At 41.1% G+C, this 17,970-nt stretch overlaps 1 protein-coding gene across 13 annotated transcripts in view; it reads left to right on the forward strand.

Annotated features, from left to right (window-relative positions):
- sycp3 (synaptonemal complex protein 3) overlaps positions 1-17,970 on the forward strand; it is a 63,030-nt gene that overhangs the window by 27,080 nt on the left and 17,980 nt on the right. For all 13 annotated transcript variants that reach the window (XM_069941289.1, XM_069941277.1, XM_069941281.1 and 10 more), the window contains 3 exons: positions 5,990-6,107; positions 14,024-14,123; positions 15,924-16,022. In XM_069941289.1, the coding sequence (XP_069797390.1) occupies positions 5,990-6,107; positions 14,024-14,123; positions 15,924-16,022 (317 nt within the window). The remainder of the gene's footprint in view (positions 1-5,989; positions 6,108-14,023; positions 14,124-15,923; positions 16,023-17,970) is intronic.

The raw sequence follows: 17,970 nt of genomic DNA on the forward strand, positions 1-17,970 counted from the left end.
CCCCATTTCAAGAGAAATTGAACTCTTTCCATTCCCATTTCTGCCATTTCTTCCATTTCCAGAACAACCATATTTTTCTTTAGGAGACAATCGTGGAGTACGTCTTTGTCCTCTTACATCTGGCAACGAATCAGCAAAAATCATTGCTTCTCGATCATTCTCAAAAAACCGAGATTGAAAGTCTCCATAAAACACCTTCAACACTGCCGGATAGCGAAAAGTAGACTTATAGCCTTTACGCCACAAAATTTCTTTAACTGGATTAAATTGACGCCGACGCTGAATAACCTCTTGACTCAAATCTGGATTAAAAAAAACTCTACTACTCTGAATCATTAACGGAGCTTGACGTTGTCTCGCATTTTGCACTGCTAGACGAAGTATTGTTTCTCTGTTCAAATAATTCAAACATCGAATTATCACAGTGATTGACCAGGCAGAGGTGTTCTTCTTAAGGCTCTATGAGCTCTTTCCAATACCAACCCTCCAGAGAAAAATTCTTGCCCCAATACTTGTGGGATCCATTCTTTAAAGAAACGAAGAGGATCTTATTCTTCCATACCTTCTGGCAAACCAACAATCTTCACATTATTCCTTCTACTTTGATTCTCCAAATAGTCTACTTTCCTCTCTAACTCCCTCTCACGTTCTTGCAATTCTTTAATGGATTTTTCCACTTCCAACACTTTTTCTGTATTAGAAGCCACTTGTTGTTGACATTCCAAAAAAGCAGACTGAATTTTAAAAAAATCTTCAGAAGATGTTTCCACATGTATTTTAACTGTATTCAGTTCTAAACTTATCCTTTGAGTCATTTCATTCATCATAGGCTGGATGACAGCGTTTAACTGTTGACATTGTAATTCAGAAAAGCTCAGCCCTGCTTTCTCTAATGTAGTGGCAGAACCAGATAACTGCAGCTCCTGCTGCATCTCAACAACAGGTTGTTTAAGAGTTTTACTGCGGGTCTGGACTCCCAGCGACGGCACCCCGACTTCCTCAGGGGGTCGACGCTGGTCTCCCCCCCACAACTCGCTGTTGTTTCAAAACTCACAGAAAAGATCAAGATATTCAGGTTGGAGTACTTCCTGAGGCATTTCAAGCAATGGAGTCGTCTTGCGTGCTCCCTCCGTTAAAGTCGGCAGGCTGCCAGAATCGGGATCCACTTCATGGGCACACGCACCCTCCTCCTGAGAACGGGTAATTCCAGCGATGTCCTTCTCTTGGTGAGTAGTAGTCTTTTTTTTTTCAGCTCCCACAGGCAATCTTTGTGGTTTAGGCACGGAAGAAATTAAACCTGAGGCCGTTTAGGCCCTAAATCTTCCAACACTCCGAAAATGTAATTTCTTCTGCACTTGAGGTTTAATCTTTTTACCATTAATGGCCATAACAGTTCCTTAATACTTTAGACTAAAATTTTAAAAAGTTTAAACTTGAAAACAAGGGGTTAAAAACAGGTTCTTAAAAGTCCGGCCAGAGAGGTCGAGATTACACGTCTAGACTCTATGCCATCTTGCCACGCCCCCGCCTCATAAACCTCAATCAAAATGTTAATACATGACCTGCCCCTCACAAAGTCGTGTTGGCTCTCGTTTTTTTGTCCACGACTTTTCAAATGTGCATCAATCCTATCCTTAAACATTGTAATGATATGGATTGTACATAGCCATTGGCTGGTAAAGGCACAGGCTGGCCTGCGCCCCCCTGATGACACTCTCCCCTGTGGCCTAGGCCATAAAGGTTGAGCCACCTCTCCCTTCCCTGCACTTCCCTATCTTGGATCCAGGCCAGTTCAAGTCTTCTGTACAATAAAGCCTATTGTACCCCTCAGTCTTTGTCCTTGTGGTTACTGGGGAAACTGGTAGTTCCCATCAAGTATCCTTTCTAATTGTTTCCCTACTACTACCAATGCAAGGCTTATTGGCCTATAATTTCCTGGATTATTCTTTTTCCCTTCCTGAACAAAGATCTAACATTGGCCATTCTTCAGTCTTCTGGGACCTCTTCTAGTGCTGGTGAGAATGCAAAGATCCCTCTCAACACTCAGCGATATCTTCACTTGCTTTTTTCACTAACTGGTATATATCCCATTGGGCCCAAAGGACATGTCTACCTTAAAGCTCCCTAAAGAACCAAAACCATCACTTTCTTGATCTTAAGTGCCCTATCACTGTATGTTCTTCTTCTTGGTAAACACTAATGCAAAGTACTTCTTTAGTATCTGTCCATTTCCTCTGACCCCAAGCATAAATTCCCTCCTTTGTCCTTGAGTGGTTCTGTCCTTTCCCCAGTCATCCTCTTGTTTCTAATGTAAATAGACAATATGCAATTCATTAAGAGGAATAATATGGTAAAGGTGGATATTTCAACAACGTTGAAAACTTGAAATAGAAATTAGATCTGATAGGTATAGTGCAGGGGAGGCCAAACCATGGCTTGCAAGCCATATGCGGCTCTTAGATGTATAATGTGCGGCTTGTGGCAAAACTATATATGCCGTCGTTTAGGACGATCCTTGAAACAAAGATAGTCTCTCTGAACATATTGGTCATACTCTTTCAATAGGTCAGTAATCTTTTCTTGTTATCTTGGCAGCAGATTATATACACTTTATCAAGATTTTTCAACACTTTATTCTACAGCTTTACAACCAAAGACTATTTTAATTTTAGATATCTTATCACTTGAGTTTGCATTCTCATTGTTATTTGCATCTCCATTCTGGCTGTGCTTTCTGCTAAATATATTCATGTTCATTATTCCTTTGCAATATGTTCACAGAACCTACTTTAACTTATGCCTGGGGTATGTAACTGACATTTCAAAGGCAGGGGCTCCTAATTTCCCTGACTGAAATTATGTCTAAGCTATTTTGTTTGCTTAGACTTTTACCCTGTGTTTAGAAACTTGAGATGTTCTTTAGCAAATGTACAAGCCCCTAAGAGCCTTTCCGAGCATGTTGACTTATCATCTCGGAGTTTTGTTTTATTGTGCTTTGTTAACAATTGTTCCTTAATATGTTTGAAACCAAATTTTGAACTTGAAAGCCAATCCAGGTTTACCAGATCACTTATTTGTCATATTTATGGATGCAAACAACAAGATATCACTTCATTCCAATCTTTAGAATTATCATGTTAACATGTACTGATCATACTTATCCAGATCTGGTGATCATCTCTCCAAAGACCTATGGAATTAAGGGGAAGAGCTGCTTCACTCCAAACTCATAAATGAACATCCTGAAACATACTCTGCAAAATATTTGATCCCTGACTGGATTGAGTTCCCTTTGGCAGACCATAAAGAGCAAAACACAGAAATAACACCTCAATCTCAGTCACTACTTTTACTGTGGTCTTTTTCAATGCTGTAGCCTCAGAAAACAGAATGAACACATCTATATTTATCAAAATTAATACACAAAAGTGCTAGGGAAACTCAGCAAGTCACTCAGCGTTCTTTATGGCAAAGATGCATAACCAACATTTCAGATCTGAGTTCTTCATTAAAGTATGAGCAAAAAGCAGGTAGGCGCCTGAATAAAACAGTGGGGGGGGGGGGGAGACAGGAAGAGCAAGCCCACAAGCAAGAGGTCATAGGTGGATTTTGGTGGGAGGGCAGAAGAGAAAAAAAGTACAGAAGTGATGGCTTTCTTGCGGGGTGGGGGGGGGGATAGCTCTCTGAATGGAAGGGGTGGGGGTTGGAGGAAAAGAGAGGGAGAAAGTGGAAAAGTCAATGTTAATTGACTCCATTTTGCAGGTGGCCTTGGTTTGGCAATGCATGAGGCCGTGGATCGACATGTCGGCATGGGAGTGGGGCGCGGAATTAAAATGGTTGGCCACTGGGAGGTTCCTGCTATGGTGTAATATATAATTATCAAGAGAAATGTAGCACCCAATTTAGCTTTGAAAAAAGATCCAATACAATTTGCTAAACACTTCTAAACTGTTCATCAACTGAACAACAGTAGTTGAGGGAAGACTCCTTGGCACAGCTGTTTGCAGTGATGCCTCAAAACTCCGGGGATCTGAATTTGTACTTTTTAAAAAAAATTTTTTATTTTTCACACTATAAACCACATTGATCAAGATACATACATTTTCCTTTTCAAATATATACAGTGTCGTTTTCTCCCCCCCTCCCTCTTCCCATCCCACCCTCCTTACCTCCCCTCCCATTCATTTAAAGTTCAGAATCTAAGATACATTAAACCCGTCAAACAATGTTGTCACTCAATAAAAATAAACAAGAAATTCCACTGAGTCAATTCTTTTCATTCTCTTCTCCTTCTGTCATTTTAGGTGGTAGATGTCCCCGGTAGGTTTTCTCTATTATGTTTCATGTATGGCTCCCATATTTGTTCAAATATTGTAATATTATTTCTTAAATTATATGTTATTTTTTCTAATGGAATACATTGATTCATTTCTATATACCATTGTTGTATTCTCAAGTTACCTACTAATTTCCAGGCTGACATAATACATTTTTTTGCTACAGCTAGGGCTATCATAACAAATCTTTTTTGTGCACCATCCAAATCAAGTCCAAATTCTTTGTTTTTTATGTTACTTAGGAGGAAGATCTCTGGGTTTTTTGGTATAACGCTTTTTGTGATTTTATTTAATATCTGGTTTAGATCTTCCCAAAATTTTTTCACTTTCTCACATGTCCAGATTGCATGAATTGTTGTTTCCATTTCCTTTTTACAGCGAAAACATCTGTCAGATACTGTTGGGTCCCATTTATTTAACTTTTGAGGTGTAATATATAGCCTGTGCATCCAGTTTTATTGTATCATACGTAACCTCATATTTATTGTATTTCTCATAGTTCCTGAGCATAACTTCTCCCATGTTTCCTTCTTTATCTTTATGTTTAGATCTTATTCCCATTTTTGTATTGTTTTACCATTTGTTTCCTCATTCTCCTTTTCTTGTAGTTTAATATACATGTTTGTTATAAATTTTTAAATTATCATTGTGTCTGTAATCACATTTTCAAAATTACTTCCCTCTGGTAACCTCAGACTGCTTCCCAATTTGTCCTTCAAGTAGGATTTCAGTTGGTAGTATGCCAACACTGTATCGTGAGTTATATTATATTTATCCTTCATTTGTTCAAAGGATAATAATTTATTTCCCGAAAAGCAATTTTCTATTCTTTTGATCCCTTTTTTCTCCCATTCTCTAAAGGAAAGGTTATCTATTGTAAAAGGGATTAGCTGATTTTGCGTCAGTATTAGTTTTGGTAATTGGTAATTTGTTTTATTCCTTTACATGAATCTTCTTCCAAATATTGAGCAGATGATGTAATATTGGAGAATTCCTACGTTGTATCAATTTTTCATTCCATTTATATAATATATGTTTGGGTATCTTCTCCCCTATTTTATCGATCTGAATTTGTACTTGACGTGGGTTGTTGCACCTTAACCAGTGACCACATGAGTATCACCCAGGTGTTCCAATGTCCCCTCACATTCCAGAGCTGCAGAAATACATTAAGTGGATTATTATAATTATTCTTAAAAGATGTGCAAGGGAGAATGTTTGCTGGGCAACAGAGAAATGAGGAGATGGGATTGCTCTGTTCATACCCAAGAGGCTGTATGGTCTCCTGTGAGTATCAATAAAGCAAGCCTTCTTAAATTATATGGCTGTTTGTCCATTTGTCAAAGGTAATTCTCAAAATCTCATTGCAGAATAGGATTGTGGCATTAGAAATGGTTGAATAATGCATTAATTGAATTGTATGGAAGGGAATTCATAACATTTCACAGGAAAGAGTATGAAAGTCTTACTAGTTATGGAGAACCTTGATGAAACGACACTGAATAGTGTTTGTTTTAGTCTCCTAATTTAAAGAAAGATATATCTGATTTGCAGCAGTGAGAAGGATCATAAGATTTATTGTGGAGATGAAGGGACATCAGCAGATAGGTCACTTTTACCAGTTACTTCATTACCTGTTAATTCCTTTGCAGCTGATATTAATAAGGCCATTTTAGCCAAGAAGAAACGACTGGAAGTGTACACTAAATCCTCATTAAAGACCAGCAACCAAAAGATAGAACACATTTGGAAAATTCAACAAGAAGAAAGGTAGTGCAGAGAGAAAGTACTTTAGACAAACCTAAAAGCAAAGTGAAAAAGTCTACGGATGATACACATCTGAAACAAAAACAGAAAATGCTGGAAATATGCAGCAGGTTCTATGGAAAGAGAAAGAGATTTAATGTTTCAAGTCAAAAGTCTTCATCAGAACTCTGGGTTGCATCAAAAGTTCAATGAGGTCAGGATAAGCTGAAATACTGCAACAAGATCTGGAACTCTGACAAAATGTCTGGCCTGAAAGGAAGACAGGCAGCACCTGTAGAGAGACAGTTAATGATTTGTTAACCTCATTCTCCACTAATACTGCCTGACCTGCTGGATATTTGAAGCAAAATGTTTCAGTACTAGTTTATTTAATTCAATACATGTATCTTTTAAAAATGAATGCATGTGTCATTGAGACAGTGATGAACACATTTCTTATTGATATTATTTCATAGTGATATTATTATGTTGTGTCTTGAAGATTTCAGAGCTCTAATTGATAGTTCTGAACCCAAAAGGACACCAACTAATGCCAGAATTTTATGAAATCCAAGATCTGCTTCTAATGCATGAATTATTTTAATTTCTATTTTATTTTGTTGTCATTTTTGTCAGATAGATATCTGATATGCATTGGTACTCATCCTGTTAAACAGATCTCAAAGCAAAATACCAAGAAAATCATATATGCATAGTTTTGTTTTTCTCTTTATAGAATTCGCAAGCCCAGTTTGAAACTCCAGTTGCCTAAATTCAAAATTCAAATTTAGATGGGCAATAAACAAAATTTGGGTCAGTCAGCTATCTCTCCAAAATATGCTTTAGCATTCTGGGTGGGAATTAACCTTCTGAACATATGTGGCTTACTAACCCATAACAGTGGTAAGTTTTCTGCTTTTTTAAAAAAAGTAGAAGCATTTTATCCGTTGTGTTCTGTCAAGCAGAATTACTTAGTCTAGAGTCAGAAGCTTTCTAACTCTAGTGACAGATGTCCACCTCCAGATTCCATCAAAGTTAGTCAGCAAGGATAGGCAGGAACCATCTTTCTCAGGTTGAGATTTTCATGACTGATACAGATTGATTACTTCATTGGTCATTTTTTTTTAGTTGCCAAACAGGCTAAAGCCAATCTAACCACAAAATAAACATATTTTCCTCCCAAAACGGAAGGAATAATTATGAGTTGGTGATTTGACAACTGGAAACGTTTGAGCAGATAACTTCTTTTATCTGCATGCCTTCAGAAGCTGTGAAAAATACAAGGATGTATCTTATGTTTAACAACCATCAAAGCAAGCTACCTTCCAATAAGATATAAGAAAACATCGGCGACATCCCTGGAACCACCTCTCAGCAACAGCAGATGAAATTCACCTTCACACATGATGCTGCAGCTCAACCTTTAGTCAATTAAAGAAAAGCAGATTCAAAGATCATAAAGAAGCAGCTATCTGTAGCATGAATAAAAGGTCTCAAAACTGGAGGGAGAACAAATGTTTTTATTAGCTTTTAACTGAGGGTAGGGTTTCACAGTAGACTCCAGAAGGATTCTGGGTTTAGGCAGGAAACAGGTTATATTTGAGCATACAGGGCAGAGCCAGCCATAGGCACAACACACTACCAGTGAATCCCAGTTCACTGGATTCACCCCTTCCTGTAGAATTTAGGGTCTTTGAATGAAGACAGAGAACATGGGTTCAGAGAAAAAAAAAAGTTGAGAAATATACAGTTATTTACAAATTTACAGATTTAAGCAGTCTGTGAGGGTGGAGATCCTGGTGGAGTGCCTTAGCACCGGGGGGCCTTGGACTCCTTGGATCTCCTGGTCCCCTTGTGAGGGAGAAGAGGCAGGCTGGGTCTCCCTTTACGGTGGAGGAGAATGCACTTTCCTCCTGAACTGAGGCCCTGATGAGGCAATGGACCCTTTGTTTTGGCAGGTGCCAAGTCCCAGTTGGAGACAGTGTCCTCTCTGCCATCTGGCACTCCACGTAGGCATATATAGGATTGGTGTGGAGCAGTTTCACCCTTTCCACCAGGTCTTGCTTCTCCTCACGTGCTTCCTGAGATGGACTGGACCAGGAGTGGTGAGCCAATTAGGGAGTGTAGTTCCTGATGCCGACCTTCTTTCGAAATTGAATAGGAGCTTGTGAGGAGTAGCGTTGGTCATGGTACATAGTAGTGACCAGATGGAATGGAGCGCCAAAGGAAGGACTTCCTGCAAGCGTGAGTTGAAAGGCCTTTTGACTTCAGGGCCAGTTTGACAGCCTTCCAGACTGTGGCATTCTCCTTTTCAACCTGCCCATTTCCCTGGGTGTTGTTGCTAGTAGTCCTGCTGGATGTGATGCCCCTCATCTGGACATGGAATGGCGAACGGAAAGCAGGAGTACTCATCAGTGATAGAGAGGAAGAAAGTGTTCTTGTTTGTGCAGGGGAGAGGTCCCTTAAGATCGACACTGAGCTGTTCGAAGGGCCTGGGTGACTTGATCAGGTGCACATTTGTGTGGTGACAGAAGTGCGGCTTGCACTCTGCGCAGACCTGGCAAGACCTGGTTATCTCCCTGACGTCTTCCATGGAGTAGGGCAGATTGCGCGCCTTGACAAAATGAGCCATGAGGGTAACTCCCTGGATGGCAGAACACATTATGCATAGCTCGCAGTTGGCCGGTGTGTGCAGAGGCACAGCTTCCTCTGGATAAGGCATCTGGAGGGTCATTGAGGGCTCCTGTCTAATAGGAAATGTCATAATTGTAGGTGGAGAGGTCGATCCTCCATCTAGCAATTTTATCATTTTAATTTTTCCCCTCTTGACATTATTAAACATGAATACAACAGAGCGCTGGTCAGTGAGGAGCGTAAATTTCCTACCAGCCAGGTAGTTCCTCCAGTGCCTCACAGTTTCTACAAGGGCTTGAGCCTCCTTTTCCCCAGATGGGTTCCAGAGCTTGGGGCCTTGTAATGTCCGAGAAAAAAATGCAACGCCAAAAATGCCCGCCTGGTTGAAGGTAGTGGCAAGGGCTATGCCTAAACCATTGCTTTCCACTTAGAAAGGTACATTCTTGTCCACTGCGTGCATGGCGGCTTTCGCAATGTGATTCCAGAGGTAGTTAAAAGCCGTTTTGGCTTTAGCTGAGAAGGGGAAATTAGTGGCAAACCTTATCAGCATATTGAGGGATCTACTGGGCGTAATGTGAGAAAAACCCCATGCATCTCCTCAAAGCCTTTGTGGTCCTGGGAATAGGGAGCTCTAACAGGGAGTGCATCCTATCGGGATCGGGGCCAATTATGCTATTCTCCACCATGTAGCCAAGGATAGCAGACGTTTAGTCCTGAAAACGCACTGTTAGAGTTATAAGTGAGGTTCAGGGCTTTCGCTGTGGAGAAAACTCTGGAGGTTGGTGTCATGGTCTTCCAAGGTATGGTGACATTATCGAGGTAGGGGAAAGTAGCCTTCAACTCATGCTCATCCATCATTCTGTCCATCTGCCTCTGGAAGACAGAAATCCCATTAGTGATACCGAAAGGGACCTTCCGGAATTGTTAGAGATGAGCGTTAGCCTCGAATGCCATATATAGACTGTCCTCGAAACAGATTGGCAGCTGGTGATAGGCAGCTTTCAGGTCGATGGTCCATTAGACCCAATATTGCACAATATCATTCACCATGTCTGACATTCGAGGGCAGGGGTTTGCGTCCAGGAGTGTTTACCGATTAATAGTTGAGCTATAGTTAATTACAAGCCTGGACTTGTTTACCCCTTTTACCACTAAAACTTGTGCTCTCCACAGGCTGGTGCTAGGTTCGATGATACCTTCGTTGAGCAGACATTGTGTCTCAGACTTTTATGAAATCTCAGTATGCTGTGCTGTACCTCCTGCTGTGGTAGTAATAGATTTGCAGTCCGAGGACAGATTCGGGAAGAGAGATGGGGGGATGGGGTCGATATTCAGTGTGGAGAGGCTGCATGTGGGCTCTGATTTTAGGGGCCCTCCGTTCCGAACTGTTACAGGGGGCAGGGACCAGAATACTCCAAGATCACGCTTTTAAGGTGACACAGAGCACACAATTCATCAAGTACATACAGGTGAAATTTACAAATTCCCCCCCCCGAACGATAAATGCACGATACAATGTTGTATATGCATAGAATACGAATGAGACGCAAGGAATATGTGATAATTGGAAGGATACATCTTTAGGTAGGTTGTACTCTTGCACAGTCCGTGAGTCTATGAAACTTTCAGTAGAGTCTGTGTCATTTAGGAATTTAGAGGAATGTCCGTTTACTTTCACAGTCACGATGGAATTGCTGATCTGGTGAGGTCTGTCCTGTTCCAGAACCATTGAGGCCAGGACTACGGAGACTCCATGCTCCTCACTCATGAGGCCGCCACTGACCTGGGTTGCCCTGCGTGGGTATGATGGTGTTGACCTCGTGGTGCGGCAAGATGGCCATCGTCCTCCGACAATGATGACGCTGAGTTTGAATTTGAGTCATGCCAAGATGGCCGCTCAGCCTTTTCGCACCGTTTACTCACAGTCACCCTCCGTCGGCGTGTAGCGCAGCAAGTGAGTTTAGGTGAATTCAGGGCAGACAGCTTGGGGCTGGAATCGGATCCGGGAGCGGTGCAGGCCGTGGACTTCCTCAGGTTTCCCCTCATGCGGAAAACTCTCGCCCAATGTTGATGTACTTTCTTGCCACAGCTGGAACACTCTGAGTCTTTAGCCGGGCAACGAGATCAGGGAAGCTGACTCTTGCTGCAGAAAAAGTACTCCCTAGCATGGGAGCACTCCCTAGCACGAGAAGTGGCAGCTGTTAGGGCAGGGGTAGCAGGAGCAGTTGGTCCTTGGATGGGGTCACCTAGGTGAGCGAGCTGACTGGCTCTGAGGTTGTCGTTCTCGAGCTTGGCCTGTTCCAATGATTTCACCAGTTCAGCGTGATTAGCCAGGTCCTTCTTACTCGACTCGAGCAGTAGCTGTCTCATACCTCAAGTGGACCTCCGCAACTTGGGTGTCCCGGATCTGTTCTTCACGAAAGCGGCCCGTAGCTGCTTCGTACCTGCACTTCTTGGCAAGTGTCCACAGATCCAGCAGGTAGTCATCGATAGTCTCTCCTGGCCGTTAGTGACGTAGAGAGAGTCGGTGCCTTGCTCGGACCTCGTTTTGTGCTTTTAGGTACCTAGCCTTCAAAGCCCCGATGGCAGTATCATATGTAGTGCAGTCCCTGATGACTGCATACCCTTTCGCTCCTACCCTCAAAATGAGTGCGGACCTCCTGAGTTCATCGGTGTGGAAGACGTTTCTGGTCACATTCAGGCAGGCCTGGAAGCAGTCTAGCCAGTATGTGAACTCCTCAGCTGCGTCGGGGGACAGAGGGTCCGTCAGCAGCGTTCCTGGCTTGAGTAGCGCTTCCATCGTTTATGGAATAAGCTAATAAAATTGTAGTGTGAATAAAAGCTCTCACAATTGGAGGGAAAACAAATGCTTTTATTAGCTTATAACTTAGGGAAGGGTCTCACAGTAGACTTCAGAAGGGTTCTGGGTTCAGGCGAGAAATCGGGGTTATATCTGAGCAGATGGGGGTGGAGCCAGCCATTAGCACAACATGCTTCCAGTGAATCCCAGTTCACTGCGCTATCCCTTCCATCTTAAATATTTTTCAGAATTGAACTATCCGAAGCAGGCATCTCAAAACAATAGAGGGGTACTGCCAGTGCTAGCTCTACAATATCCTCTAAATCTGGATGATAAAACGTATGTCATCACTCTTTCCCAAGCCAACATGCCCCAATTATATTTGGGTGGATCTTTTGGCCAGGTTTATTGATTGTAAGCCAGACATCACACTTCCAAAAAAGTCATTCTATACCAAATTATCCTGAAAAGAGATTACTATTTGGACAGCAGAAAAGATTTGAGAATAATTCTCCAAACCTGCTTTAAATAATGCAGCATCCTTCACTGTTAATCTTTCCACTTGTGATATTGATTAGTTGAGCCTTGGAGACACATTCTTGATAGATTTCTCCAGATGCAATTTTTATAGCGGTATATTTGCCAATGGACAACTGATCAATCATTTAATTGTCTATTGACTTCTCAAAACTATTTCAATAAAGATATCTACCTGAAGAATCATATAACTATTTAATACAGCTTGAGTGCTTCTTCATTTTTTCTCCATGCCCAGCAAAAAGCATTTCATTCCACAAACTGAGTTTCTGGTGAACCCCAACATTTCCTTTAGTTAAGGCAGTGGGAACAGTTCCTAGTTGCTGTCTGTACATTCGAGCTGTATCATCAGCTCTCTGATTAACAAATAGCTTGCTACATTATCTCAAATCACAGCTGTGAACCAGATATAATAAGAAAAAGATTAGCAGAAGCACGTAAAATAATCACAGACAGAATATTCTCATAGTGTAATATATCTTTAAACACTTTAAATTGCAAGTCGTATTCTGAAATCAGCTCCCATCCCCCCAATATTTTTGAGAATGTCATGTAACTATGCAAATCCTTCTGAAAGCTGTAAGTTAAAGTGAAATTGAAAATATTTCAACACTGAGTCACAGTAATGGTCCGGCTTTGGAAATGACACAAAACATCCAACTGCTGATACTGTTTAAAAGGTTTATTGATATAATGATGACACAAATGATGCAGTGGAACTGTTAATCTTTCCATCTGTGATCCTGATTAAGTAAGGCAGGCAGACCACTTTGAAGTGATACTGAAACCTTAGACAAAGTATTTAATAGGCTCAGAGAAACAACCTATCTTAAAAGACCCTCACAAAGGAACGGAGATGCCATCAGGAATTAAGAGCTCGAAATCAAAAATCCCACAAAACATGCATTGAAATGGCACCAAAGGAGAGGTTGACACATGCATGAAAATAAAAGGCTGGAAGTCTACAAACCTTGTACCTGTGAGCTTCTTTGTTATCAGCAAGCTGTTTTATTATCCACCTTATATGCAGAAGTGTTTTGGGGTGAGAAATGGCAAATAGCACACATTTACCCAATTTGAGAGGGCTGGATTCATTACAACAAAAAGGGCCATTCAGTCCATGATGTCTGTGCCAGCTGTTTGTAGAACAGTCCACCAATCCATCCCATGGTCTTTTTGCTTCCCCCTACAAATCTCTATGCTGTGGTGCATTCAGATTACATGGGCAGGAACTCAGTTGAGCAAGTCTGTCTTCAAGTATGAATCAGGCAGCCATTCGAAATCCCACTTTCTCATGAACCAATTGTAAAGTTTGTGAAGTTCTTCCTTCCTGAAACCTGAGAGTAGGTATGTGTCCAGCTAAAAAAGGTTACAGCTCTGGACTTTAATCATTTATCAACCTTTTAAAATAAACTCTATTATATCATTGTTGATTCATCAATGTTATGTTATTTCAGTATCAATAATAAAATAGTAGTTTTAGCCTGAACTGTGTGATTGGTCAGTGCTTCCACCTCTTGTGTTTTTGGATGTAATATCCCAGCATTGGAGCTTTGCATTTTGTCTGGAGGCAAGAGGTCTGGGGTACATGCTTATGAGCAATGATTAATACTGGGAGGTCACCTGAATCCTATTGCACAATCCATCCCAAATCTTTAGTTGAAAAGAACATGGTTTTGTGCTGTTCTGTAATCTGTTGACCTGCACAGAATTTTGATTCCATGCTCATTTTCTAGAAGCTATGCCTGATAATGGGAGCAAAAACAATCATCTCAAAGAACTTTAATGGGAAAAAGCAACATTAGCTAGAGAAAGATTGGTCAGCATTTCAGGTGTGAAATCTTTTTGTCTCCTGATGGATGAGATGGCAGTGAGTGATGTTGATAGGGAGAGGTTCTGTTTTAGGACACATTAGTCACAGGTCCTTGTCCATGCTGTAATTTTCTACTCATTTGTTTTATTTATTTAGACAAAAGCTATCTGATGACTACTGTAAGCAGTTCACTGGAATTTTCCAGCAATGGGAGAAAGATATTCAAAAGGCCAAAGACCAAGAAGAGAAGATGGAAGTATGTCTTGAATATTAGTACTTCATCTTCAAGTTAACCCACTGATTTGTACATTTGTAAGATCTCCACAATGTTACATAGGACTGAACAAGCCATTTATAATTGAATATGAACAATGAAAAATAGTATTCAGTAATTAAAATAGTATCTGGCCATCAACTTCCTGAAGCTCTGTTCTCACTGCTGCCAGCAGGAATGGAGTATCGGTGGCACAAGACTCATACCACCAGATTCAGGAACAGCTGCTACCATAACTCCTCAATAACTCAATTAAGGAGTCTTTGGACATTATTTATTATTGAACATTTATTTCTATATTGCAGTTTGTTTGCATTGCCTTCTTGTTTACATTTCTTTCTTTTTATATATGAGTGCATTTTTTTTGCACTACTGACAAGTAGAAATCCTGCCTGGCCTACAGGAAAGAACCTCAAGGTTGTATGTGATATAATGTATGTACTCTGACAATAAATCTGAACTTTGAACTTTGCTAAACTTAATTTTCCAATAGAAACATTGCAAAATCTTCATTTAGTGTCCCTTGTTTAGCACCAAGACAAATTCATATTCACCATGGAGAGAAATCATATGTTAGTTGTGAGGCTTGTGTAGTCAGGAGTGAGAATATGCGGGGGGCAGGGGGGGAGAATGGGAAATATTTCAGAGGTAGGGTGCTACGTAGCCCCAAAAATAGAGCAAGTAGTACACATTGCCAACTTCATTGGCTGCTCATTATAATTTGAACCCCACTTTCCATCAGAACCATTGGAGTTTTTTTTAAATTTAGTGTGCTCTTGCTAGCAGAGGAATGAATCCAAATTGGTCTTAGAAATGAAATTACCACATTTTGAGGTAAATCTGGTGTTTGTGACATTTTTTTTTTTTTTAAAATTTTTTATTTTTCACACCATAAATCACAATAAGGTCATTGCCCTGAGACGCTCATTAGACTATGTGATTAAAAACTTGCTTCACAATGAACGAAGTACAGTTTCAAGTTACCTTGCTGATCTTTGAAATGAGAATCAATCATGGATGGAGAGTTTTCCCAGCTAATGCTTCAGTCAATTGAATTCTGCCATGGTCAGGAGTGCAAGTCCAACCAGTATCTGACAGCAAAAGGCCCGCCAGTTTGGTTGGATAATGGTAATTGGTTCACAAGGAGTCCAGCTCCATCACCAGAACAGTTTACTTTGTGGCGGTGGGGTTGGTATTGTGTAGACTAAGCCTCAATGCAAGCTGAGGGGGTGACCACACAGAGGTTTACAAAATCACAAGGGGCATAGCCTAAAACTAGAGGGCCAAGGTGGGGGGGGGGGGGGGGGAGGGTGAACAACTTTTTCCACACAGTGTGATAGGTAAATGAAATGAACTGCTAGAGGAAGTGGTAGAGGCACATACAATTAGAACGTTTAAAAGCCCATTGGACAGGTACCTGGATAGGAAAGGGTTAGAGAGGTATGAGCCATGAGCAGCCAAGTGGGAGCAACTCAGATGGGCAACTTCATTGGTATAGACAAGTTAGTTTGATGGACCATTTCCTAAGCTGTGTAACTCTGATTCTTAGTGAAAAATAAATTTTGAGGAGTAAGATCTTTTATTGACGGGAGGAGAATAAGTTTTGATCCAAAGAGCTGCACAACAGGGCTGGTGGGTAACCTCAGGGATCCCCAGGACTGGAAAGACATTGTGACTTCCTGCAGAGCTGGGCCTGATGTTGTCAAGATCCTGAGTATTCATACTGCTTGAAAAAAAAATCCATCAAAGGGATATAAATTACTTGATTAATTTCTCCTGCAGAATCTGTTTAGACAACAACAGAAGCTTTTTCAACAGATGAGAGTGGTGCAGGGACAAAGGCTGAAGAGCATCAAACAGTTGTTTGACCAATTCCTGAAGGTAAATCCTAAAGGAGGTGTGATGATTAATTTAAAAAAATGATAAATGAAAGCCAATCCAAAATAATATTAATTGAAAGTGTTGATTATTTTGCTTGTCTGTTTCTCTCCTGATCCCAGCCCTACGTGCACTGGCCGTTGCTTAGTATCACGTTTGAAGTTGTAACTGTGGTAATAGAGAATCACTGTAGATCAAATTGGGATCCAGATCAGGAAAAATCAGCATTATAGCTGAAAGGCTGATGTGGGAAAGGTTCTTTTTTTTTGTGGAACACTGGCTACAGTTCTGACATTGTAACAATGGGTCTCATATGCTGGCAGTAAAGCTAGTGAAGGAGGTGATAAAGCCAAGTAAGTTAGACAAGGGAGAACAAAAGGATAACATATAACAAAATAAAGGAGGACATTGACATCAGGAGAGCTAAAAAAAATTAGGGTGAAAAGATAATACGGAAGGAAGTCCCTATTAAAAATGTTCAGCATGATTCTCTATATTCATAATCAAGGGAATCTAGTCAATCATTTGATGGGAAGAACCGGATATAGTAGGAATTACTCAGTGAAACACAAAAATCTGCAGACACTGATATTGTAGTAAAAAAAACCGATGTAGTCCGAAATGATGGTAATATATCTTGACCTATAGATGCTCCAAGATCTGCAGAGTTCCTCCAGCATTTATGTGTTTTACTAGGAATTATTGAGGCAGGGTTTGCAGGAAAAAAAAGATTAGGACCATTAATTGAACATGTGTAGGATATAAAATATTTAAGGGGATTGCAGCAGGTATAGCTCCAGTAACCTGGGTTCAATATTGAGCTCCGATGCTCTCTTTGTGGAGTTTGCACATTCTCCCTATGACCTTGTGAGTTCCTCCCACATCCTCTATATCCCAAAGATGCAATAATGTTAATTGGCAATCATTAGATGGGAGGTTGGAAAATCAGAGTGGACCTCTTGGGAGGGTGAGAGAAAATAGGTTATAGGGATTTCTCCAAGATCTGCCAATAGACTCAGTGGGTTGAATACCCCTATGTCATGAGAAATATGAATGAAAAAAGGATAAAGAGGATAAAGGTTTGTATCAAGAATGGCAGAAGAAAAAGGCCTACAGCTACAAGACAAACAAAAATATAATTCTTTGTATAGAGTAGCAGGATAACAAGCATTCAATCACAATTAACCAAATACAGTTACATGGATAGGATGTACTTAGTGTAGGGATTCCCAAAGTGGGCACTGCCGTTCCCCTGGAGGCGGTGGAAAGATCCAAATGGGCAGCGAATGTTTGTTTGTTTCTTGACGACATGCTCTGGACAGGACACGACCACATTCACGTCTGCTAGGCCCAAGGCTCCAGGTTTATAAGAATTTGAAATTATCTTCAGGTTGTAATGTACATTTAAAGTACATATAAATACACTGACCCCCCCACCCCCACCTATTTTTGGCCCTGGCCGCCTGCCCAGTGCCCGACGGCCGTTCTTTGCCCTGGGCACCCACCTGTCAAGCTCCCATGGCCCAATCGCAGATTCTCACCCCGGTTGCCTTCCTGTCAAGGTCCGATGGCCCGATCGCGGATACTCGCCCCGGCCACCCGGCCATCAAATTCCCGATGGCTGATCCTCACTCCAACCTTCTGTCAACCAGGATCCGACAGCTGATCCTCACCCCGACCGCCCGCCCATCGTTCCCAATAGCCCAATTGTGGATCCTTGCCCCAACCACCTGTCCATTGAGCTCCCGACAGCCCAAAGACAACACAGTTACAGTTGAGATATAAATTTACCCTTTCATATTGCTAAATAAATTGGTTTACGAAGTTTTATTTGTGAATTACATACTTTTGTATATAGTGTTAGATTAGTTGTTGTTTGAAATTTGTGGTAGACCTAATACCAAGAAAAGGCCTGTTAGGGCACTATGGATGTGGCCTGGGAGCCAAGGGG

This window comes from Narcine bancroftii, chromosome 5, assembly GCF_036971445.1.
Source record: "Narcine bancroftii isolate sNarBan1 chromosome 5, sNarBan1.hap1, whole genome shotgun sequence".
Classification (NCBI taxonomy): Eukaryota; Metazoa; Chordata; class Chondrichthyes; order Torpediniformes; family Narcinidae; genus Narcine; species Narcine bancroftii.